This window comes from Melanotaenia boesemani, chromosome 7 (assembly GCF_017639745.1).
Source record: "Melanotaenia boesemani isolate fMelBoe1 chromosome 7, fMelBoe1.pri, whole genome shotgun sequence".
Lineage (NCBI taxonomy): Eukaryota > Metazoa > Chordata > Actinopteri > Atheriniformes > Melanotaeniidae > Melanotaenia > Melanotaenia boesemani.
In genome coordinates, this window is record NC_055688.1 from 17,185,619 (window position 1) to 17,213,144 (window position 27,526).

The following is a 27,526-nucleotide window of genomic DNA, read 5'->3' on the forward strand; positions in this document are numbered from 1 at the left end:
ATAACATTTTCATGAGAAAGATCATTTCACTTCAAACACCTTTAAACATAAAGTCAAAACATGTTTATAAAGACCAAGTAATACACATGATTCTAAAAGCTGTACTATGTCTTTTGACTCTAAGCAAACACAAAGTTGAATACTGAAGACAAAGTGACATCAAGCATCAATTAACCGGCTAGTTTAACCCAAAAGCCTTGATATTAGCGTAGCTCCTCTGTTTCTCTGCTGCTTCCTTTATTGCTCTGGTGTCCGTTTTCATCATGGCGAAGACGACAGCAGAATAAACCAATCTGTCCTCATTTTTTACCTGCTGGCTTCTCTGACCACCACTGCATTTCTGCAGCACAGCTGCAGCTGGATTATAAAGTAATTAAATGAATAGATAACAATAAATTAGTGTTCTGCACTTTGAATTTTCTTATCAAGAGAACCATGAGTAACTTCTCTCACCTTCACAATGCTTACAGGTGTTTTTCTTTGTGGCATAAATGAGGACAGCTATAACAATCAGACTTAGAGCCAAGACAAAACTCAGTAGGAAAATAACTGCTCTCACATCCTGTGACCACAAACTGGATCCTGAAACTATAAAGAAGAAGCAGGAACAGTTACAGAAGAGTAAATGTTAAACTTGGTTAAATGTAAAATTTAATATGACAAACATAATCTAACTAATATGTCCATTACGTCAACTACCTTTTAATGACAAATACATCCCGTTCCATTTATCCTCAGACCAGTCGATCTTAGCACAGTGATACATTCCTTCATCATCTTGAACCATCTTAAAAATGGTCAGGTGGCTGAATTTTCCATCATGCGTTACATTCAGTCTTGAGGCAAAATATCCTGGTCCAAACTCAAGAATTTTGTTTTTCACTTGCTTTACAATCAGTTTCAGAGTATCTCCTGCACCCTGCTTGTACCAGTGGAGAGCAGTACTACTCTGCTCTTCATCTGGCATAGTACAGGTCAAAGTCACAGTTTCACCAAGTTCACCCGTGGTCACTGGAACCAGCGTATCTGCAGTGAATTAAAGAATAAATATAAATAACAAGCAAATACAATCAAAACAACAAATGACTTATAATTTTAAGTACATAAACATGAATAATCAGAAATAAACACGAAGCTATTTAAATGAAAAACTTACATCCCTGATGAAGGAGGAGCAGTGTAACCCACAGCACATGCATCTTGTCTGTCTTGTCACCTAAAAATGTGTTCATATTTAGGTGCCACGAGGAGGTGTGGCAATCCAGAGCGTCAAACACATCTGATTGGTTAGAAAAGAATATATAATTGAAGTGCATTTCCTGCCACACTGGTCATTTCCTTCCTTATTTCTACTGTTTTACCTTTAATTCTTACACTCTGCCAATAATGACTTTGGTATGATTTTTGAGAAATGTCTTCATCTTCATTTTCTTTTGTTGTCGGTTATGTTTTTTATTTACCTCCATTGGAGGGACCCATTTACAAACCAATAAAGAAAAAAGAATAAAGAAATTGTTGTGATTTACTAAGTCATGAATATGGGAACTCAAATGGGATGACATCCTGGACCTTGTTTTTTTTATTTACATTCAATCAAATTATAGGCACATAATCCTTTGCAATTAGACCCATACTGAACACCATGACCTGCAATTAAACTGCTCTGTAAACATTCTTGTATTTTCCACAGACAGCTTCTGATGTTCTGTCTACCAATAATATGTAGATGTTGTCTATGTGTTATGAAGGACCTCACACAGACAGATCAGAGATGAGCAAGGATTTATTACAGGCACAGATCTTTAAACAGGTGCTTACGACAAGGAGTAGCCAGGGAGAAAACACTGGAGTCCGAGGATCAGCCAGGTGAGTCGAGACCGAGAATGGGAATATATATATATATATATATATATATATATATATATATATATATTTGTTATCATTATGAACAAAAGTGTACTTTTTAAAAAAAAAATTTGTGGCTTTAGACAGCAAAGGGCTCCAGGGTCAGATGTGTCAAAGATCTGCATAATGAATGCCCCCTTTCCAGCTCCCTAGTTAATTTAATTGTAACTGTGTTTCATTATTATTATTATTATTATTATTATTATTATTATTATTATTATTATGAATGTCTATAGTTATCTACTTGTTTGCATGTGATGTGGTACCAATCCAGACTGTAACTAAATTGATTTTAACCAAAGTGGAACTGTGCTATCACAGTCTCTGGGGGCTTCAGGGAAATTTTAGACAAACAAACATATAAAACAAAGTTTGGTGTACTTTAAGTCAAGTCAGTAGTGCATGGTTTTAAATTTCATACGCCTGCTTTAAAGACTCGCAGTAGCTGGAGATGAGGTTGTAGGACCCAAATGCAGGTGTGGTGGGACGCTAGTAGTTAGACTGAACAGAATGTTTAATGCCAGGAAACCAAAGTGTTTCCATAAGTGAGAAACCAACTCAACAGAAAACTGAAATCAGTAAATAACAAAACTTACTGATAAACAAACAAGTTATCCGGTGACAAAACATAATTAGTAACTATAGATGGTTAATGACTATAAATGAAATTTGGAAGAACAAAAAACGCTCAGTCCTGGTCCAACTGGATCTGAGTGCTGCCTTTGATACGGTAGATCATCACATTTTATTAAACAGACTTAGAAGTCTGGTGGGCCTCCCAGGTACTGTTCTTAACTGTTTTTACCCCTATCTCACAGATTGATGGTTTTATGTAAGTATGGATACACGATCCTCAAGAATTGATAAAATAAAATGTGGGGTTCCTCAGTCATCAGGAGACACGGAGTTTATTTTCATAGCTACGCTGATGATAAGCAGTTTTACATCTCAGCGTCTCCTCATGACCTAGAGCCAGTTAATGTCCTTTTAAACTGTATTTTTGATATAAACTCATGGATGGCAGAGAATTTAATTGGAGTTTTAATTATCATTCCTGAAGACAAGTAAGAGATCATTTCAGCATTTCTGCAGTATTTCAAACTCTCTCAGTGTGTGAGAAATCTGGATGTCGTTTTTGACTCTAAGATGGATTTTATTCCACACTTTAAAAATATAACTAAAACAGGATTTTATCATCTTAAACAGAGCCTGCCTTTTTCTCTCTCTTTCCAGCACCGAGGTGCTGATGTATGCTTTCATTTCTAGGATAATAGATTATTGCAATGCCCTGCTCTCTGGTCTTCCCAAAAAGAGTATTTGTAGTTTACAGTTGCTCCAGAACTCTGCTGCACATGTTCTGACGAGAACCAGAGGGCAGGAAAATATTAAATTGCTGCACTGAAATTTAAATTATTTATTTTTTTAGAATATTTTGAATATAAGCATGAAAAACAAAAGAAAATAAAAAAACAAAATAGGAAGGAAAAAAATCAAGCATACAAATATAAGAGATACAAATACCTATTCAAAATGGAGTGTGAAGACGTATAACTTGTGAACTCCCACCCCTTCTCCTTAAATAATAAACAACAATGAAAATCCTCGTGATTTAGGCCTGTCTACTATCTAACATGATATTAGTAGTTAAATAAACGTAGACTTAATTTTATATACATATAATACTACCATGTTCAACATACACACATACACATTTACATATATGTAGTCATATGTACTCGTACCCATACCTTGTAAGTGACCAGTAAAGAAAGAAATAAACACAAGCACAATATCGTAACAGTTAGTGCTACCCAACACCTTCCTCATCCCTATTCCTCTGGAAGATAGTGTATCTGTGCTTCATTTTAAATTGTTTCATGTTTGGACACTGCTTCAAATCCATGGTGACCCTGTTCCATAGTATCACCCCAATGATGGAAACACAAAAACCTTTCCTCCTAAGAGATTAATTTATAGTATATAATTATATTAATTAAGTTAATTTTCCCCCTTAAATTATAATTTCTCTTATGAACAGTGAATAATAGCTGCATGTTTCTTTGGTAATAGATTAGATAGATTGTTTGATATGCCACAATATCAGTAAATTTTAGTAATTTTGATAAGATAATAAGTTTGTGGATTCCCAATAGGCAAGATTATAAATTATCCATATTGATCTTTTTTTGAATAGTAGTCAGCGGCTGTAGTGATGTTTTGTACTTGTTGCCCATATCTCAGCAAAGTATTGTAAGTATGGTGAGAATAGGGAACAGTAAAGAGTATGGATTGATTTCTGATCCAGGACCTTCTTAGTTTTGTTCATTATTGCAATACTTCTTTACACTTTAGTTTGTACATGTTTCTCATCTATGATTACCTCTAAAAGTTTTACTTCATGCAGAGAAAGTGCATGAAATAAAATTGGCTCCCTTTGCAATTCGGGGTTGATTTTTTTTTTTTTTTTTTTTTTATAAATGTCTTAATTGTGTTGGGCCTTCCTATTTATCTGACCAGCTTTTAAATTATAAAGCCTTACAGACCCTGAAGTCTTCTGGTACTGGCCTGTTAGTAGTTCCTAAAGAAAGAACTAAAACTTATGGAAAGGCCTTGTTCCATCACTACGGTCTTCGTCTATAGACTAGCCTGCCTGCGGGGACTATTAATGTTTTTAAAAAGAGGCTCAAGACCTACCTTATTAGCTTAGCGTATAACAAGTTTTTACTTAAGTTATTCACTTTTAAGTCTTTAACCTTTTACTTACTTACTTACTCATTTTAATTCTGCTTTTATATTCTGCTTTTATGCTCATAGGGGTTCACTGCACTGGGAGCTATGCCTGCTGACTGTGCGGTCGTTGCCATGGGGATTGTACTTGTCAGGGTAATCGGGGCCCTGTACTGCAGAAATATGGCTGTGGTGTGGGCCCGGTCTGCCCTGATCTGGGTCATTCCCATAGTGATGACCTTTGAGGTCACGGGTTTGGTTGGCTCTTGGTGTGGATGGATCCATAGGATTCATTTTGTCACCTGGGGCCAAGACAAATATTTGTTTATACTGGTATTTTTTAGTTAGAGACAGTTTATTTTATGGATGAATGGATCATGCATTTAGCTTCTGTGAGAGAGAATATGATTTAGTGTGTGTGCTTTGATTTGTTTTGTAATAAACTTTAATTGTGCTTGTGTTTTATTATTTAAACTGATGTTCTCATCATGTAAAGCACTTTGTGCTGCTCTTATGCCTGAAAGGTGCTATATAAATAAAGTTTGATTTGATTTGATTACAGGTACTGACAGGATGTAGTTACACAGCTGGCAACACAGCTGTCATACACACAATGAACTGGCAGAAGGCCAAGAAAAACTTGGAGCATTTATTTTGAGGAGTTGACTACAAAACAAGATGCAGGTGTGATAATGAGGAAACAGAATCACGGAGCAGGAAGTACCCTAACAAAATAATAACAGTAAACAAGACAGAACTCAAATGACAAGATCAGAAAAGAAAAAAAAACCAAACCATGAACCCAGAAATATTGACAGTTGCTGTAATTAATTTCCACATTCTCTGGCAGATGGTTCTGTGTATCAAGTAATCTGTCTCTTTAGGGTAATTAAATGTACAGGAGCGCTTCTGTTCCCTGCTGACACTTACTGCTTCGCTCTCCCCTCTGCTTGCATTTTTCTGCCAATATTCTTATTTTTCTACTAAAGAAACTTATGAGCAATGGCTCCTGGATACTCAATCACTGGGACTGTATTTTGTGGTAGATTTGGTTGGATACTACTATTTTTTAAGACTCTTACAATCTTGTCAGTGCCACATCAGCATGGCCTACAAATAGCAGATGAATTATCTACAGTTACTCAGGAGCTAAAGTTAACTAGCTGCAAGATGCCTCCACCTCTACAGATGACTGTCACAAACATCTACAGAGGATCAACATGCTAGAAACAAAGATTCAACAGCTCGAAGTGAATGTGGAAGGGAACGGATTGTGTGGAAATGAAACAACCTTGCCTTTAATAAAAAACAGCGGGCAAGATTGTGCTAACACATAGCTAATTAGCACAAACTTAGCTGGAAAGAAAAAGAAGGACAATGTACAAGGTCCCAGTTTGCTGAGATTAGCAACGTGATCGGCTGGCCTGCTCTTCCATCCAAACTAAGCACATCCTCAACCCCTGCCATTAGCAAGACACAGTCATGGCCAGTGATCAAAAGGAAAACTAACAAATCATCTCCACAACAACCAGACATTCAACTACAGAATAGGTTTCCTCCACTGCTGCAGGATTCTGGATCTACATCTGATCACCAAGATGAAATCTCCATACACACCAAGGTTGGACCAAAAAACAACTCAGAAAGTAAGAGGCGACAAGAAAAGGACAGCAAACCTCTGCTAAAAAGGGACAATCTAGACAAGACACAAATGAGCAACTACAGGTCGATTGCAAATCTTCCTTTTCAAGGTAAGATAATCAAAAAAGATGTTTTTTTATCAACTAAGTGACTTTTTATCACAAAACAACTGCTATGATGTCTTCCCGTCAAGTTTTAGACAGCACCACAGCAATGAGACTGCTCTGACCAAAGTCATTAATGATATGATATATGTTTGAACACAGATGATGGGAAAATGTCAGTCTTGGTCTTACTGGACCTCAGTGCTGCATTTGACAGTCGACCACAATATATTACAGGTCTACCTAAAAAATCAATTAGACACCTGTACCTTATTTAGAACTCTGCTGCTCAAGTCCTCAATAAGACCAAGAATGTGGACCACATCAGTCCAGCTCTGAGGTCTTTACACTGGCTGCCTGTCCGTCAGAGGATAGACTTTAAAGTTCTGCTGCTGGTCTAAAAAGCTCATTGACCTCTTTACCCAGTATGAACCGACCAGACCCCTCAGGTCATCTGGATCCAGTTTCTAATCAGTTACCAGAGTAAGAACCAGTCATGGAGAAGCTGCATTCAGCTTCTATGCTCCACATGTCTGCAACAAACACTGCTTATTTAAATCCAGGTTGAAGACCCACCTGTTCTCTGCTGCATTTGACTAGTTTTTATTTAGAAGTCAAAATCTACATCTGGTTCTTTTAGGCTGGAATAATGTTTTAATACTATCTTTCCCCACACTGGAACTTTATTTCTTGCATTTTATCTGTTTTATTTGAGCTTTTTCTTTCTGTTTTTATTTATTTAATTTTATTTTTTTATTTATTTATTTATTTTTTTATGCACTTGTATTGCTTTCTGCACCCTGCTGTAATGTTTTATGTAAAACACTTTAAATTGTCCTGTACATGAAATGTGCTATACAAATAAATCTGCCTTCCCTTGCCTTTTCTATTATTTTACAGGCAACTGTTAATGGAAGAGGTTTGTTTTGGAATGTGTACACTGGGCAACCTGGCAGCTTGTATGACGCCAGAGTTTTACATTTGCCTGCACTGTGGGAACTGGCAGAGAGAGGGAAGGTATTTTCACAGCAGTTCAAAAACATTGGAGGACAGGATGTTGGCTACTACATCATCGGAGACGCTGCCTATCTGCTGACAAGCTGACTCATGAAACTCTTCCCAGACAACAGTGAAGTCACACACCTACAAGACATTCAACCTAAAAACATGCAAAGCTAGGGTTGTGGTTGAAAATGCTTTTGGCAGACTAAAAGGAAGATGGCCTTTTAACAAAAGTGCAATGACTGCAGACTTGAGGGAGTGAAGTCCATAGTGCCCACATGCTGTGTGCTTCACATCCTCTGTGAGAGCCATGGTGAGGAGTATAGAGAGGAGTGAAGACAACCCTTATCCACAGCCTGATATTCCAATACAAGATACTGACGTGTGTGCAGCCTTGATGCGTTACCTCGTGCCTTCCAACTAATCACAACACATCTTTTCATAATACGCAGCATATTTTTGAAGATTGACAGACATAACATACATAAGGCGTCCTGGAGAAGTCACTACAATGATCGTCCTGCCTGGATCATTCTCTGCTTGCCTGTTCAAGAAATGGTCAGTCGTCTGTCAGAGTGGTCTTAGTGAAGAAATTTTGCTTCTTAGTTAAACTTCCAGCTTAAACAGATGAGACAAATTTTTCCCTTTTTAGGATTTATGAATCCTTTCCAGTTTTTCTTAAACATTAGTCTGATTAACACAGGTTAATTAACTTCCTGATAGGTTGCTTTCACATTTGTCAGGTCAATCTGCCCATCAAAGAGGATGCAGGAGATCAACCTTCCTCCCTGCACTTTTCATCAAACTCTTCTCCCAGCTCTACCATCAACTTCCCCTGTGCTCTCTTGACCAAGTTCTTATCAATCACTTGTACTGTCTTCTGTGATGATTCCTGCATCAATCAGAGCTGCAGTTGCTATTGCTGCAGTTGGCCTCAGCCCTTTGCCATACCTGACACTAGCAAGGGCAATGTTTGGAATCTCACCAGCCTCCTCAAAATCGAGATTTCCTCAAAAAGACGGCAACTCCAGCTGCCATCCCAAATAGAAGTTACCAAAGTAAAAACCTTAACTTTAAAATAAAAAGTTGTTTTTTCCCCCAGAAGAATAGCAAAATAATAAAAAAAAGTATAAAATCAACTACAAATTGATGTAGGCTAGGGTTATCAGAATTGAAGAAAGAAAAAAACTCAGATTTGTGTTCTACACACTAAAGAACACAATATGAACACCCCATGTGATTGATTTTCAAAAAAAAGTATGGTCCACCCTATTATTGCGTTCTCTGTCCATGTTGTTGTTGTGTTGTTGTTGTCATTCATAGCTAAAACTGTAGCCACAACAGTGGTTTTTAAAAATGGCTGGGCCACAAGAAGTGGAAATGAATAAGCAGAAATCCGGCAAGGGCCATAGCTACCAATCACCAAATTCCTACATCATGTGGGTTCCTATTGAACCATGAAAAGACCCTGCCGAAATAGTTCCTACAGTGGGAAAGCAGCTCATGACATACTGAGTTTAATGCATTTATGTCTTAAAGTTCCCAGTGCGCATGTGGGATACGGTCGACTTCTGTGCTTTGGTTGTGTTTCTTATGTGGTTTCCTTGGTCAGGGAAATAAATAATTCCAGGTGTTTATATGTGAATGGGTCATGGTATGTTAGACTAGGTTTTGTAAAGTGTGAGTGTGTTTAATGAGTATTTGCTCTATCTACCTTGGAGTGGACCAGGGATTCAGTGGTGGGATGAGGTATGTGTTAAATTTAATGCAAGGAATTTTTTTTAAAAAGGTCCAAGATCAAGGAATTTGTGAAAACAGAATTGGCCCTCCACAGCAACACCACTACTATGCATCTAAAAAGAAAACATCTTCCAACATCAGTATCTGACCTCAATAAAACATTTTGATGTTTTTTATCTAGCAAATAGATAAACACCTGACCAAAAGTTAATCTTCATGGCTTTAACAAAGAATAAGACTTTAAAAAATTAAATAATCTGAGAAGCAGCTGCAGCTATTTTCTTTAACATATAAACAAGTGTACAAAAACTTTTATTGGAGTCCAGAGAAAAAATTAACACAAAACCGTATTTTAGTTGTGATTAGTGCCTTATAATAAACAAATCTGCTTTTAAAGTTAACAACACTTATTCATTGACACTGTAAATAAAACAATCTCACAGAAACATATAATCATATTTACAATTTTATCTGAGAATACACACTGTCTTCAGTCGATACTTTTTTTTTCTTCTTTCCTCTTGAAGCTTTTCCTCCAGAGAAACGTAAAGCAGCGTAGTTCAGGTCCTGTCCACCTTCAGTCTGTGCAGCAAAGAGAAGTCTCATTACAAAACTATATCAATACAACAGTCTTTTGGAATTTATTCAATTATAATATCAATGAGTTGAATTTTAATTACGGTATCATCTCCAGTTTGACTTAAGCTGTCATGTCTTGCATGTGAAGAGGTTCTTTTTTGCCCTGAAAATGGATAAAAACCATTAAAAGACTTATGTACCAAATACGTTTAGAGAAGAGCCACAGAAGAAATTTTTGTTTTTGTACATTTTGAAGATTTAACTGTAGGAAGGTAATCGTGGAACGGATTAATTCAGACTGTCCTACAAATGATAATATGTCATCTGACTATTTTTCCTGTTTTTTCATATTCCTGAACTTAAGTTTAATATTGTCTTCTGTGGTGACGCTGACTTTCCTAAAGTTATAAAATGTTAGTAAAACGTAGTCGTTACCCTTCAGTTGTCTGCATGCTGCTCTTCTTCGGTAACAGATGAAAACAATGTTTATGATCACAGAAATGACCAAGCAGATTACAGAGACCACCAATGCAATAAATCCATATGCTGCTGGTGGTGCTACAAGAAGAACAAGACAAAACAAGCTTTTATTTTTTTTAAATAATTTTCAGTCTTGTTTACATCACTATATTACCAGTTACAATATTTGCTAAAAAATAACATCTTACCAGTTACCAGTTTAGTTCCATCTCCAAATAAAATCTCTCCACATGTGGCCACAGCGCAGTAATAAATCCCATCATCAGAGGAGCTGATGTTCTTATAGAAATTATAAACACATTTCTTCTGAGGGTGAGATCTCTTGTCACATTCATTAGATCTGTTTCCATCAGTGTAGATGATCTGTGGAAGAGATTTATCTGATCCAGTTCTGAACCAGAACGCACTGAGATTTCTTGGACACGTCTTATCCTCAGAGTCAGAGAAGACTGAACACTGCAGAGTCACTGAGTCTCCTGGACGGGCTGGATCTGATGCTGTCTGAACAACAGTATAGTTTGACGTCCTCTCACTGTTCCCTGTGGTATAAAACAGAAACTATGTGAGTCAGAGATGAAAATTTATTTGCAGCAAATGTTAAATGAAATAGACCCTGTCACATTCCCCGGCCTGTTGCCAGTTTCTGTGCAAATGCAACTCCACAATTGGCCGTAGATCTGAAGGAGACCTCCCTACTCTTCCGATTCCCTGATTGGTCGCCTCCAGTCACACTTACTACTTGGGTGAAAACTACCCGAACATCCAATTAGACGACTGCCCCCCGCACATCCTCATTGATAGCAAACCAGCAGAATGCCTGGCCTTTAAAAGAAAGGAAGAGCCAGCACTGGAGGCAGCTGTTGTCCATTAGGCCCACAGCTCGCCAATCGGGATTGCATTGTTGAAGTGGCTGGTCTGAGTAACTGAGTGGTTGTAAGAGAGTTTGAACTCCCTTTAGTTTAGATACACTATTGTGTTTAATTTGAGATAATTGAGATTGTTCGCTCTCATCGTGTGTGAGTAGCTTTGAGTTAAGTTTTATAGCTGAGTTTTGTTTGTAATTTGCATAGCATTTTGGTTTGTATATTAGGCTACCATTTGGTATTGAATTTTGATTAAATTATTATAAGACTTTTGGTTTGTACAGTATTTTGGAATTAAGATATATATTTTGGTTTGATTTTGTAAAAGTAGCATAACTAAAGAGAATTTTTATTTTCTATTTAGTTGTTAATTATTAATGTTAATTATTACCTCAGTTGAGAACACCTTTTGTTCTTTTAACTTTAACTGGATAAGATATACCGACTATAGGATACCTTTTCTTGTTTTTTTTTTTTTGTTTGTTTTTTGTTGTTGTTGTTATTGTATTTGAACCTGGTTTGTTTTAAAATAATTGTGTATATATATTTTTAAGTTTGGTCCGGCTCGTTTTTGTTATTGGCCCTAGGTCCCCTGGATTTGAGGCGGGGTCGTAACAGACCCAAATAAAATTCTTCAATTAAATATATGTTTTGTCAGTGAGATTATTTGTGGAAAATTGTTGCTTTTCTGAAATCAGTGAAGTACATTTTCTCACTGTACTAATGAATGATAATAGACAAATATTTACAGTTGTTCGAGTGAATAACTTTTTTAAAAAATGTACTTTTTTTGAGTTTTTTTTTTCTCTAACATGCAGATTTCTTACTGACAGTCTGCCACTATTAACTTGTTTCTGTTTAACACATTTTTTACATTTACAAGCTTTGTTATAAATAATGATGTAATAATAGAAATTAAAAATATCTCTTTAGAGAGAGCACCTGCTGTTTAAAGTGCACAAATCATTACAGTACTAAAGATTATGATAATAAATTCAGCCAAATATGTTCAATGAACACTCAAATAATACCATGCAATTACCTTTTAAAGACAAATAGACCCCATTCCATATATCTTTCCAGTCAGTTATAGTACAGTGATACATTCCTTCATCTTCTTGAACTGTCTTAAAAATGGTCAGGTGGCTGATTTTTCCATCATACGTTACACTCAGTCTAGAGGAAAAATTTCCTGGTACAGACTTAGAAATTTTGTTTTTAAATTGCATAAAAATCAGTTTCAGAGTATCTCCTGCACCCTGCTTGTACCAGCGGAGAGGAGTAGAACCCTGCTGTTCATTTGGCAAAATACAGGTCAAAGTTACAGTTTCACCAAGTTGACCGGTGGTCACTGGAACCAGCGTATCTGCAAAGGCAAAAGCAAAATTATTTGTACAGCACATTTCATGTACAAGACAATTCAAAGTGCTTTACATAAATCATTACCGCAGGGTGCAAAAAGCAATACAAGTGCATTAAAAAAATAAATAAATAAATAAAGATTAAAAGAAATGCAATTAATCAAATAAAAGCAGATGGAATATGCTAAAATGCAGTGAACTAAAGAATAAATATAAATAACAAGCAAACAGAATAAAACCAACAAATAGCTTATAATTTCAGGTACATAATCATGAAAATAAATAGTCAGAAATAAACACGGAGCTATTTAAATGAAAAATCACAGAACTTACATCCCTGATGAAGGAGGAGCAGTGTAACCCACAGCAGACGCATCTTGTCTGTGTTCACTATAAAAATGTGTTCATATTTAGGTGACACGAGGAGGTGTGGCAATCCAGAGCTTCAAACACATCTGATTGGTTAGAACAGAATATATGATCAAAGTGCATTTCCTGCCCCACTGGTAATTTCCTTCCTTATTTCTACTGTTTTACCTTTAAGTCTTACACTCTGCCAATAATGACTTTGGTACGATTTTTGGGAAATGTTCATCTTCTTCTGTTGCTAAAAGGGGTAGGGGAATTTAAGCTTTAGGTTTATTTGGTTTATTTAGCTTATATATTTATTATTTATTCATTTATTTATTTTTTTTTTTTGTTTGTTTGTTTTTTCCTTTTTGGAGCTTACAGTCCCTTGGGAAGACTGCATTGAAGAGGCTCACGAGCATAAGAAGCCCAAGTACCAGGAGCTGGTTGAGAACTGCAGAAGGAGCAGGTGGAGGGCACACTATGAGCCAATTGAAGTGTGCTGTAGGGGATTTCCAGGCCAGTCTCTGCACCGCACACACAAGCTCCTTGGTGTCAGAGGGTTGCAGGATAAGAAAGCCACCAAGACCATCAATAAAGTAGCGGAGAGCACTTCCAGGAAGTTTTGGATCAAAAAAAGGGATCCATGGTGTACCAAGCCGGGGTCTTATCACACCCGGCTGGGTCGCCTATGTGAGGGTGTGTGAAGATCAAAGACCCAAAACACCCAATGACCCTGGGTAATTTACTGATGATGTGTCCAAGATGCCCATCTATGTAAATGATGTTTCTTTAAAACTGGAGCATATATTCAGAGGGATTGATTACAAAACAAGAAGCAGGTGTGATAATGAGAAACCAGAATCAGGGAGCAGGAAGTAAACTGAACAGAAAACACAAGGGAATAAACACAACTAAATAAAAACAGCAAACAAGACAAAACTCAAATGACAAGACCAGAATAGAAAAACCAGCAGACAATGAACCCAAAAAAAACCCCAAAACCCCAACTAGTGTTCAATATATTTATTAAAGAAGTTTTCCAATACAAAAACACACAACAAAAGAAAAAAAAGAAAGCATTTACACATATATACACATATACATATATATGCATATGTATACATATTGTACATACAAAACAGTAACAAATAAAAGAATCCACCTCACTTAAAAAAAAAAAAATAAATAAATAAAATAAGTCTGATCAGGAGATATAATATTGGGTGGAACCTTTTCTAGACGACATGCCACAACCTTAGCTAGAATTTTCTAATCACAACTCAAGAGTGAAATGGGTATATATATGCTGTTCTCTCCAACTACAGGCCAATATCTAATCTACCTTCTCTCTCCAAAGTTTTGGTGAAAGCAGTTTTTAAATCAACTTCATAAATCTTTAGAAACACATCACATTTGTGTGGAGTTTCAGACAGGTTTTAAGTTATGCCACAGCACAGAGACAACCCTTTTAAGAGTTTTTAAAGTGTAACTACACCCATATATATGCATATGTATACACATTGTACATACAAAACAGTGGCAACTAAAATAATCCACCCCACAAACAAAAAGAAAATTAAATAAAATAAAATAAAAAAAGGAAAGTGACCTATTGTAACACTTAGCCAGAAAACAGATAACTAACAGTAGAAAATCATTCTTGCATATTTGTAGACGGCTGGTCAAAAAAGGTCAGGAGGGGCCTCCAAGCCTGATAAAACTTCTTTTCAGAACCCCTTGTGACATATCTCATTTTCTCAAGCTTTTAGTGAAATAACACATCTTTAATACAATGGGATACTGTGGGTGGAGCAACATCCTTCCATTTCAGGCATCGTGCGAGCAACGTTGAAAAAGCAATGAGCTTCCTCCCCCCAGCAGGTAATGTCAATCCCTCTGGGCTGACCCCGAAGAAAAACAATAGGCGTTTTAGAGTTACTGTAATACCAAACATGCAGGAAAATGCTTCATAAATACCTTCCACAACTGTTCTATTTTGGGACTCTGCCAGAAAGTGTGGATTAGAGTGGCCCCCGCTGATTTACACCTGTCACAGGTGGAGTCAACATTTGGATAGACCTTGGCCAATTTAGATTTATTAAGGTGTAGTCTATGGACCACTATAAACTGAATAAGACATTGTCTCGTACATATGGAAGATGAGTGAATTTTCCTCAGGATATCATCCCATTCTGGGTCACCGATGTCCATTTGGAGGTCCTGCTCCCAGGACCTTCCTATTGCCAGCATAGAGGTGGAATCTTAATAGTTAATCAGGCTGAGCAATCTAGATTGTCTTCTTTTTCATCGGGTCAAAAGACATCACATCATCCATTACATTAGCATGAAGTTCGTCTGGAAACCCTGGGATGGAACATAAAACAAAGTGTTGAATCTGTAAATATCTAAGAAAATGTGAGGCAGGCAGATTATATTTAGTTGACAGCTGCTCAACAGAGGCAAATTTGTTTTCAATAAATAAATCATTAAAACAATTCAATTTAACAAAACCAGTCTGATCAGGGGATATAATATTGGGTAGAACCTTTTTAGGCAACATGCCACAACCTTAGCTAGAATTTTGTAATCACAATTCAAGAGTGAAATGCTCATTCCTTTTCAGCATCCCCTTTTCATTTTGGGTTTCCACAGTGATCAATATTGGAACCATTGATGTTTTTTTTTTTTTTTTTTTGTACATGTTGCCAATAGGTTCTATCTTAACTAAGCATAACATATTTATTTTTTTTGCTGATGACATTCAGGCCAATATATAGCTAATGCTGCTTAGCTATGTTGACACCCTTATGAAACTGGCAGAAATTAAAACCTGGATGAGGTTAAATTTTTCTAAACCTTACAAAAAGAAGACTGAAGTCATCTGGTTTGGAAAATATAACCTCATCATCCACACATCTATGAGAGCACTCTGGTCAACCATCCATTTTCTTCTTGATGTCCCAAAATCACAGTTAAAAAGTAGAGGTGATCCAGCATTTGTTGTGTCAGCCCGATGACTGTGGAATACCTTAACGTCTATATGTCCACATCACTCAGAGCAAACAATCATTTAAATGTCTGTTAAAACCCATATTTTCTTTTCTGGGCTTAAACTGTTCTGTATTTTATTTGTTATTGTTTTGTTTTTTTGTTTGTTTGTTTGTTTGTTTTTGTTTTGTTTCTGCTATTTTATGATCATTTGTGTAATTGTGTACTCTCCCCACTGCATCTTGCCTCCTGCTCCTCTACTTCTGAGTTATCCAGAGCACTTTCCCCAGCACACAGAGTACAATACTCTAGAAATTATATAATCTGCAAAACTTAAGTTTTCTAACAGAATTTTCCCAAACAATATTTTCACTCATACTTTTTACACCAACACTGACCTAATATTTCTACATTTTTAACAAAGCTAAGTCCTAGCATCCACATATGTAGATATTAATTTTAGAGGCATACTAGATCTTTACTGTTATAAACCATTTTTAAATTTGCATTCCATATTGAACAAACAACACAAATATGCATAACTTAACTACAATTAACAATTCCTTAAACAGCTGCTTAAACAAAACTGAGAGGGACCACAACAGACAAAATTACTTAAAGTCAAGACAAAGGGGAAAAAAATCACTTTTTAGGTGGCCGTTCTATACTGCTCGTAAGGAGACAAACTGATGCTGAATGAAGAGCAATCCCAGGTTTTTATGCTGGAGCCAAATGTGGAACACCTGTGTCCAATGATTAGCCACTCAGGAGCGCTAGAAGGAAGGAGGAGCAAAAACACAAATCCCCACAGGAACTTGCACAATGAGGCAAAAATCACTGCAATACTCCAGGTAAGCAACAGGCGACATTTGTCCATGTAAAATATTGTTTCATTCACATATAAATGCACACAGGGGCTTGCGACAAGACACTAGGAAGTTGAAAAATGTTCAACTTTTGGTGTTGTCGCATGGCACTACAACCAGCCAGCTATTTTATTTAATTTTTATTTTCAAAAACTAACATATTTCAAATTAGGCCTACAGAACATGTGCAACAGATACAGTTTTTATTGCTGCTTTAATAGTCTTGAGCCTTGCCCTGTGTGTCCAGTTTGTTCACTTTTTATATTGCACTCCTTTCCAACTTCTATTTCTCTACACCTCTCTCCCATTGCCATCTTTTTTTCCCCTATTTTTCCTGTTGCGGTGGCAAAATAAGGATGTGACTCTGTGTCAGAGGTCATGACATCAAGGGTATCCTTTTCAATTGACATGATGGCCAGATCATTCAGCCTGTCTTGGCCCATGATGCTCCTCAACCATGTGTGCAAATGGCGTAAAGCGCTGAAGGAGCATTCACAGATGCAGCTGCTTACTGGAATTGTGAGGGCAACTTGGAGGACAGCTTTCAGGGTAGGAATCATATCTCTGTCAAGAAACCTGAATGGCTATGTCCAGTCCTCGCTCTTTTTTATTAACTGTCTCAGGGAATTTTTTTGTCTTGTCTTTCTCAAACCATCTCTTGAAGAAATTTTTTACCACTAAATGTTCTTCTGGCTTCAGTTTGATTCCATAATGGTTAGTAAGGCTTTCGAGAGCATCTTCAGAGAGAAAGGTTGGTATTGTTGGATTGCAGACTTGAATGCCTGACATAAGCTCTTCTCCCACATCCGAAAACCGATGGGTGAGCTCCTGTATCATGCTATCCAAGCATGGATAAAAAAGGTGGCTTCTGAACTCATTTGAGGTGATCAGATCAGAGCCTGCCCCAGAGGCTGATTCCACCACAAAATCATTCAATATGTTTAGTCTTTTCCCTTGCATGGACAGATGGGGAGCTGGATGAGATTTTCCTCACATATGGTCATGGCACTCTTGAAAAGATCTTCAAAAAGTGTAGAAAAGCACCAGTGATCTATTTAATCAACAGTTGTTTACTTTGGGTGATGCTTCTCTATGACTTTTATCACTGCTGCACAAACACTCACTTACATGTAGAATGTACAATAATCATGTAATGCTATACAAGGACAGTCTCTCCTTGGCAAAATCTGCTTACTACTCTGGTGTCATTTAGTCCAATCAACACAACTCCAAAACTCTCTTCTCTCTCTTTACCAATATTACAAAGCTGCCTGGCTCTCTTCCCCACCACATGCAATCCACTGACTTCTGTAACTCACTCATGTCTTTCTTTGTCTCCAAAATCTCTAACACTCAACAACACCTGGCCTCATGGGGAACTGCAGTCTTGGGAGTGGACTTCACCGCCCCCTACTCATCACTCATCACCCATAACCACATTCTCCAGTTTTTATTCTCCCCTCCGTCCAAGCCATCTCTGAATTTATCCTCAAATCCAAACCCTCTACTTGTCAGCTCGATCCAATCCCTACAGCTCTTGTTAAAACCTGCCTCTCCTCACTTGCTCCCCTCATCACCAACATCATTCACTCCTCCCTAAACTCTGGAACCATCCCTCCTGCACTCAAAACCACTACAGTCACACCTATCCTGAAAAAACCTGGCTTGGACCCCAGTAATTTCAATAACCCATGTCTGATTTCCAATTTACCTTTTATTTCCAAAATCCTCGAAAAACCTGTTGCTTCTCAACTTCATAACCATCTTATCATCAATAATATTTATGAGCAGTTTCAGTCTGGTTTCCGTCCCCTTCACAAAATCTCCAACGACCTTCTCATAGCTTCAGATTCAGGTTTACTATCCATTCTCATCCTTCTTGACCTCACAGCAGCATTTGACACCATCTCTCACAGCATTCTCCTCAACAGACTATCATCCATTGGCATCACTCACATCCCCCTCGCATGGTTCACTTCTTACCTTTCTGGCCACACACAATTCATTCGACTGAAATCCCATGTATCAAACTCTTTCCCTGTCTCTGCTGGCGTGCCCCAGGGCTCAATCCTGGGGCCCCTCCTTTTCATTATTTACATTCTTTCGCTTAGTTACATTTTTCGCAGACACAATATTCATTTTCATTGCAACGTGGATGACACCCAGCTCTATCTCTCTACCAAATCATCCTCTTCACTTCCACCAACCTCCCTCACCACCTGTCTACAAGACATCTGTTCTTGGTTTTCATCTATTTCTTTCTCAAACTCAACAGTTCTAAAACAGAAGTCCTCCTGGTAGGCATGCCACACACTCCTTCCAAATCTAACAGTTTTCCCATTTCTATAAACAACTCACTTGTCCTTCCCTCCTCTCAGGTAAAGAGTCTGGGTGTCATTCTCAACAGCACCCTTTCCTTTCACTCCCACATTAACAGTATCACCCAGTCTGCATATTTTCACTTGAGAAACATTTCTTGTCTCCGCCCCTCTCTCACCCCACACACCACTGCCATCCTCGTCCACAGCCTTATTACCTCCCAGATTGACTACTGCAACTCACTTCTCTTTGGTCTCCCCAACAAATCCCTCCGGAAACTGCAACTCTCTTACAACAACTTCACTGGTTTCCCGTAAAACAAAGAATTACCTTCAAAATTCTCCTCATTGCTTTCAAAGCACTCCACAATCTGGCCCCACCATCTCATTTCCTGCACATAGCCACTCTGGTCCATCCTCCTCCTCTCTCCAGCTTCTTGTCTTCCCTGAGCGCCTCGTCACTCCCCACCTCTGGAACTCTCTTTTCTCTGATATCTGTACCATAGACTCTCTTCCTCTCTTCAAATCACAATACAAAACACATTTGTTCAAACAGTCCTATGCCAGTTTGTCACTCACCATCTTTATGTTGTACATCGTTCTGTTCCATTTTGTTTTATTTTGTACTTATTTTTTAACTATTTTAATGTTCTTTTGTACAGTGTCCTTGGGTGTTTTGAAAGGCACTTTTAAATGAAATGTATCATTATTATTATAACTTCAATGATAAGAAATAAAAAAAAAAACTTGTTTTTATCCAGATCATCAGTATTATCAGAGTTTCTTCATCAGTGTTGGCTGTTTATCACCATGGAGACAGTTGGTGAGATGATGATATATGAATTCTGAATGCTGATCTAGAACATGGTAGAGATGATGTAGAAAAACAGAAGTACATTACATGCTGCATTTACTTACCATTGAATATCTGACATTTACCCAAGAGAAGGTTAGTTAAAAGCAAATATTTGTAGTATTGGCTCGTTCTGTTGATACAATCAAGTAAAATGGGCAAATTTCAGGCACATAAAAACTTACAAATGGTGATTAATCATTTTGAAATAATTTGAAATTTGTCAAAGCTGTGATTAATCATGATTAATTAATTTCAAATCTGTGAATAATTTGATTAAAAATTTTAATAATTTGAAACCCCAATATAGTATATATATATATATATATATATATATGTATATATGGATAGATAGATAGATAGATAGATAGATAGATAGATAGATAGATAGATAGATAGATAGATAGATAGATAGATAGATAGATAGATAGATGATATTGCAAAAGTAGTTTGAAAAAGGATAGTTTAACAAATTAATGTTACCAATTATTACGGAGATATTGTTTACATGAATACGACTGATATTGTTTGGCAGTGCATTAATGTGCTTTTTTACTCATTGTGTAGATTCGTTTTTAAGTCTACACAAACAAACATAAAAACACACAAAAACTACGTATACTGTAGTTTTTATTCACCATAAACGAAGTCGTTTCCCCCACCACAACTCCAGGCCAAATACACATAAACATTCACAAAGCATTTGATGAATTCATAATAATGTTTTTATTTAGCAAATACACCAACTCCTGACCAAAAGTTAATCTTCATGGCTTTAACAAAGAACAAGACAAGCAGCTGCAGCTATTTTCTGTATAAAAGAGGGTAGAATATAAACAAGTGTACAAAAATATATTGGCGTCCAGAGAAAAATGTAACACTAAACTGTATTTTAGTTGTGATTAGTGCCTTATAATAAACAAATCTTCCTTTAAAGTTAACAACACATATTCACTGACACTATAAATAAAAAAAATATAACAGAATCGTATAATCATATTTACAATTTTATCTGAGAATACACACTTTCTTCAGTCGATCCTTTTTTCTTCTTTCCTCTTGAAGCTTTTCCTCCAGAGAAACGTAAAGCAGCGTAGTTCAGATCCGGCCCACCTTCAGTCTGTGCAGCAAAGAAAATTACAAAATTATATGGTAAATCAATCTGTTGGGATTCATTCAATCATAATATCAATGAGTTGAATTTTAATTACGGTATCATCTCCAGTTTGACTTAAGTTGTCATGTCTTGCATGTGAAGTGGTTCTTTTTTGTCCTGAAAATGGATAGAAAGCATTAAAAGACTCATGTACCAAATACGTTTAGAGAGGATCCACAGCAGGATAAACTAGTTTAATCTAAAACAAAGAAGAAAAAAAAAGAACTTGATTTTGTACATTTTTGTCTTTGTGCATTGTGAAGTGTAAGAAGGTAAAGGGGAACAGATTAATTCAGACTGTCCTGCAAATGTTTATTAAAAAAATCATTTGATAAGATAATAATAAAATGTCATCCGACTATGTTTTTCTTGTTTTTCCATGTTCCAGAACTTGTCTTCTGTGGTGACACTGACTTTCCTAAAGTTATAAAATGTTAGTACTCAGTAAAACGTAGTCGTTACCCTTCAGTTGTCTGCATGCTGCTCTTCTTCGGTAACAGATTAAAACAATGTTTATGATCACAGAAATGACCAAGCAGGTTACAGAGACCACCAATGCAATAAATCCATATGCTGCTGGTGGTGCTACAAGAAGAACAAGACAAACCAAGCTTTTATTTTTTTTAAATAATTTTCAGTCTTGTTTACATCACTATATTACCAGTTACAATATTAGCTAAAAATAACATCTTACCAGTTACCAGTTTAGTTCCATCTCCAAATAAAATCTCTCCACATGTGGCCACAGCGCAGTAATAAATCCCATCATCAGAGGAGCTGATGTTCTTATAGAAATTATAAACACATTTCTTCTGAGGGTGAGATCTCTTGTCACATTCATTATGTATGTTTCCATCAGTGTAGATGATCTGTGGAAGAGATTTATCTGATCCAGTTTTGAACCAGAATGCACTGAGATTTCTTGGACAGGTCTTATTCTCAGAGTCAGAGAAGACTGAACACTGCAGAGTCACTGAGTCTCCTGGACGGGCTGGATCTGATGCTGTCTGAACAACAGTATAGTTTGACGTCCTCTCACTGTTCCCTGTGGTATAAAACATAATCTATGTGAGTCAGAGAAATGTTGTTGAATCAACCAGACCCACATAAAACCCTCCCATTCCAAATTTGTTTTCTCATTGAGATTATTTGTTGAAAATTGTTGGTTTTCTTAACAGTTAGATGGAGCTTGTGATGTTGGAGGTGTTAATTACTGATGCTAGAAGTCACATCTGTGGTGTGGAAATCAGTAAAGTACATGTTCTCACTGGATTAATAAAAGCATAATGGAGAAATATTTACAGTTGAGAGTGAATAACTTTGGAAAAATGTAAAATGTAAAAAAGTTTTTGTTTGCAGATTTCTGACTGACTGTCTGCTGCTATTGACTTGTTTCTGTTTAACACATTTTTTTACTTTTACAAGCTTTGGTATAAATAATGATGTAATAATAGAAATGATCCCCTTAGAGAGAGCACCTGCTGTTTAAAGTGCACAAATAATTATAATAATAAAGATGTTAATAATAAATTCAGCTACATATGTTTGATGAAAACACTAACCTCATACCATGCAATTACCTTTTAATGACAAATACATCCCGTTCCACGTATTCTTAGTCCAGTCGATCTTAGCACAGTGATACATTCCTTCATCGTCTTGAATCGTCTTGAAAATGGTCAGGTGGCTGATTTTTCCATCATACGTTACATTCAGTCGTGAGATAAAATCTGCTGGTACAGACTCAGGAATCTTGTTTTTCACTTGCTTTGCAATCAGTTTCAGAGTATCTTCTGCACCCTGCTTGTACCAGTGGAGAGCAGTACTACTCTGCTCTTCATCTGGCATAGTACAGGTCAAAGTCACAGTTTCACCAAGTTGACCCGTGGTCACTGGAACCAGCGTATCTGCAGTGAATTAAAGAATAAATATAAATAACAAGCAAATACAATCAAACCAACAAGTAGCTTATAATTTCAAGTACATAAACATGAATATGAACAGTCAGAAATAAACACGGAGCTATCTAAATTAAAAGAACTTGAACAGAACTTACATCCTTGATGAAGGAGGAGCAGTGTAACCCACAGCAGACGCATCTTGTCTGTGTTCACTATAAAAATGTGTTCATATTTAGGTGACACGAGGAGGTGTGGCAATCCAGAGCATCAAACACATCTGATTGGTTGTAAGAGAATACATCATCGAAGTGCATTTCCTGCCACACTGGTCATTTCCTTCCTTATTTCTACTGTTTGACCTTTAATCCTTACACCTTTAATCCTTACACTATGCCAATAATGACTTTGGCACGATTTTTTTAAAAATGTCTTCATCTTCTTCTGTTGCTGAAAGGGGTAGGCGAATTTAAACTTTTGCTTCAGCCTACAGCCTTTTGGCTTGTTTGGGTTTATTTATTCCTTTTTTTCTTTGTCTGTTGTGTTTTTTATTTGCCTCCATTGAAGGAACCAAACCAATAAAGAAAAAAGAATAAAGAAATTGTTATGAAAAAGTAAGTCATAAATATGGGAACTCAAATTGTGATTTTACGTACTGGACCTTGTTTTTTCTTTTAGATCAATCAATTTTCAATCAAATTATAGGCACATAATCACTTAGACTAGACACTTAGCAATTAGACCCTTAATGAACATCATAACCTGTACACGACTTTTATACAGAAATTAAATTTCTCAGTAATCATTCTTGTATTTTCCTCGATCAGCCTCTGATGTTCTGTCTAATAATAATATGTAGATGTTTAATATGAAAATTTGTTGTCATTTGTTTTAGTACTTTTTAAAATGTACTTTTGTGGCTCTAGACAGCAAAGGGCTCCAGGCTGGGATTTGAACCTGGGGTCACGTGTGTCGAGGACCTGCATAATGAATGTCCCCATTCTAGCTCCCTAGTTAATTTAATTGCAACACTGTTATTATTGTATTATTCGACATTATTATTATTATTATTATTATTATTATTATTATTATATTATGTAGTCACCCATTTGTTTGCATGTGATGTGGTACCAAACAATGAAATGGTGAGGTGGAACTGTGCTATCACAGCCCCTGGGGACTTCAGGGAAATTTTAGGCCAATAAACAAAACACAATTAGCAAGTACAGAAACGGACAGGATGTAGTTACTCAGCTAACAACACAGCGGTTTTATATATACACACAATGACCAAGGAAAACCTGGAGCATATATTTAGAGGGTTTAATTACAAAATGAAAAGCAGGTAATGAGGGAGTTACAGGGCAGGAAGTAAACTGAACAGAAAACACGAGGGAATAAACTTAATTAAATAAAAACAGCAAACAGAACTCAAATGACAAGACCAGAATAGAAAAACAAGCAAACCATGAACCCAAAATAAACCCCAACTGTTCTCTCCAGCTACAGGCCAATTTCTAATCTACCTTTTCTCTCCAAAGTTTTGGCAAAAGCAGTTTTTAAATCAACTTCATAAATTTTTAGAAACACATGACATTTGTGAGGAGTTTCAGACAGGTTTTAGGTTATGCCACAGCACAGAGACAACCCTTTTAAGAGTTTTTAAGGTGTAACTACGCCCTCTACTTCTTGTGTAACTCCACTCACTGCCGAATTTGAAAAGTGTCTGAAAAGGTTTGGGGTGGGAGGTGTAAGGTGATCATTTAGCAGCGAGTGGGCTGGTTGTGATACACAGGCAGAAATGATTGACAGGCAGCAGTTCAGCTCACTAGCAAGATGCAAAGCCAGATTCACAAAACACCTACGCCACAAAGGGGCCTTTGAGGTGGAAGACTTTCCCCGATTAAAAAGGCCCTTTGAGGTGGAAGACTTTTCTGCTCCTGAATTTCCTCAGCTACACAAAAATAAGGTGATAATGAAACGTATCAGTCTGACCCATTAGCACTGATACACTGGCCTGTCAGGAGCTCCAGCAGATTCTGGAAAGCTGTGGCTACTTGCGGCAGGTTGTGGCAGCTGGCGAAAGTGCTGCTATAAATTTCCGCTGTTACTATTTGAGCTGCTGTATCTCCTTAAGCCTGGTACACTCAACGATTTCTTTAATCTTATGAGATTTTCTATCTGGTCGAGACCTCACCTTTGAAAATAAAAAAATCAGTTTTAATCATACTGTGTGTGGTGTGCTCCGATAATGTAATCACAGAATAACACACAAATGACACACACATGACGGTTCCGCAACTCATCTACAATCTACATTGAAACGTAGAAGAAGAAACATAGCAACAACCGGCAAAAAACGAAGAAGAAGAAGCATAGCAACAACCGGAAAACACAACACACAGCATGGAAGAGGATATATAGAATGAGGGAATGATGGTGGTCCTCAGGCTATTGTTAGCAGAAAAAGCCAGAACTTAAAAAAAAAAAAGAAAAAAACAGAAACAGACTGGAGATGGTGTAAAGACGGACTTTATTTACTTCCTTGTTCCCCAGCCAGCTCGCTCTCTGATTGGCTACATTCCGTTCCATGTCACCATCCACACAGTCACAAACATAGACTGTATATAAAGATAGGCAGAGCCTCCGTGACGTTACCCGTAGGTTTCTGAAGAGCAAAAGTGAAGCTTGATAGGCATTCCCACCGTCGCCATCTTGGTTGTGTGACGCGTGTCGTTAGTCTCGAAAAATCCAAAAATGGGCAAAGAGGTAGAACTGAGAAGGGGACTGTGAAGGTGGAGGTGGATGATTGACAACCATCAAACGCCGAGCTGCCTTAGCTAAGAGCCAACTGAGCTAACCCCAAGAAACGGTAGCTAATCAACTAACGGAGGTAGGCGGGGCTAAAGCTAAGGCATGCTGTTGTGCTGCACTCTCCCTTCTTTCCGAGACTATTGGATACCTGTCAATCAAATATACGCCCCTAATTATGCAGAATTTCAAGATTAAATAACATCCAAACAGATGAGTTAGGAAAAAATTCATCCCCCTCACAGTTGTCATGAAGGTAAACTTGACCTATTAATTCTAAAATGGATTTTTGTACCAGGTTTATTTCTGCTCTGAAGTTGGTCTTTTTAAGATGGGAGTCTATGGGGATTTGCTCTGTTTTGGAGTCACCCCCTAGCGGATGAGGGATGAACTGCAATTTTTTTGCAACAACTACAGACCAGATGATAATTGAACAGGGAAATCTCACAATGAACGTGTCTTTGCTCTCCGAGGTCAGGAAGAGGCAAAATCGGGACAAAAACAGCCCAAAAATCCTTACGAGGCTTTAAATAAGAATCAGCAGGTAAAGAATAAAGTACGATGTTACTTTTACACCCCTCAAAGCACAAATCTGTCCGATTGCAGGAATATTTAATCAGAAACTCTGTAAAAGAATAGAAGTCTGAAACTAGCAAATCTAGACCATACAAGCTCACATTCCTTCATATGCATTGGTGGGCGTGTTTTTCTATGCCTGCAAGGCGAGGATCCATGGTTGCATCTGGATGGAGGGGGCTGTGGGGTTTTTAAAATTTTCTTGTGACATAGAAAACCTCTCTGTCACGAAAATCATAACCTGGTTTTACCCTGTAGAGGACGTTATAAGCCATTTTTTACCCACAAAATCTTGTTTTTAAAATAAAAGTCTAATTCTATCAATGTTTGTTTTCATCACAATTAAGTAATAATGTGTTGTTTACAGCTCAAAAAACACATTTTTAGGTGCACTACCCCTTATACTCTAGATTCAAGGAATTCTATTGTTTGTTTTTTTCTTTGTTTGTTTTTTTTTTTTTTTTTTCTTTTGAACTTATCTGCAGACTTTGGTACCATAGACCACAATATTCTGTTTTTTTAGTTAGAACAATTTTGTTGGTATAAAAGACCCAGCTTTGTCCTAGTTCAAATCATACCTGACAGGCTGGAACTTTTCTATGGAAAAAATATTGCGGCTCATTCCTCTTCAGCATCCCCTCTTCGTTTTGGGGTTGCTGTTTTGTTTTTTGTTGTTGTTGTTGTTGTTTGTTGTTGTTGTTGTTTTTTGTTTGTTTGTTGTTGTTTTTTTGTTTTGTTTTTTTTTGGTAATAGTTATTATCTTAAATAGGCATAACATACTATTTAATTTATTTAGATCAACCTTCATACTGTTTCCTTGTTTCTAAAATAGGTTGAACCCAGGTTGAACCCAGGCTTTCTCTTATGTACCGTTGAGTTAACAGTAAGATTTCTGTCAGTTTGAGCAAAATCTTCCACTTTTCATCCTTGATGCCTTGTCTGGACTGCTTTGTCGCTGCTGTTTGTTTCGTTCTTGTGTTGGGTTTCACTTGGGTGGCATTGAATTTCCCCATTCGCTGTTGTACCACACCATGATTGTAGCTCCCCCCAGCTGTCATGGTGTCATGGGTTTACACTTGTTGGTGCTTCTTCCGCCTCTTTCCTTATTCGGATGAGAGGCGGCTCCACTAATCAAGGCTGCGCAGCTGAGGTGAATCGGGCTCATCAGAGGACTACATAAAGACTCCAGGATCTTCTCTAGCTGGATCGTACAACTAATAGCGGTAAACGGCTCTGCACAAATCTAAGTCTAGAATTATCTATCTGTGTTCTTACCTGCATATTATTCTCTCCCAAGCTCCCTGCCC

At 37.2% G+C, this 27,526-nt stretch overlaps 1 protein-coding gene across 1 annotated transcript; it reads right to left on the minus strand.

Annotated features, from left to right (window-relative positions):
- Positions 1-4,713: 4,713 nt before the first annotated feature.
- Positions 4,714-23,033, minus strand: LOC121642779. Its single transcript, XM_041989727.1, has 7 exons — positions 22,991-23,033; positions 22,515-22,841; positions 21,629-21,979; positions 21,397-21,519; positions 20,990-21,051; positions 9,605-9,701; positions 4,714-4,934 (listed from the first exon to the last, which is right to left on the minus strand). The coding sequence occupies exons 1-7, from the start codon at positions 23,031-23,033 to the stop codon at positions 4,714-4,716; spliced, it is 1,224 nt and encodes a 407-aa protein (XP_041845661.1).
- Between the last annotated feature and the right edge of the window lie 4,493 nt (positions 23,034-27,526).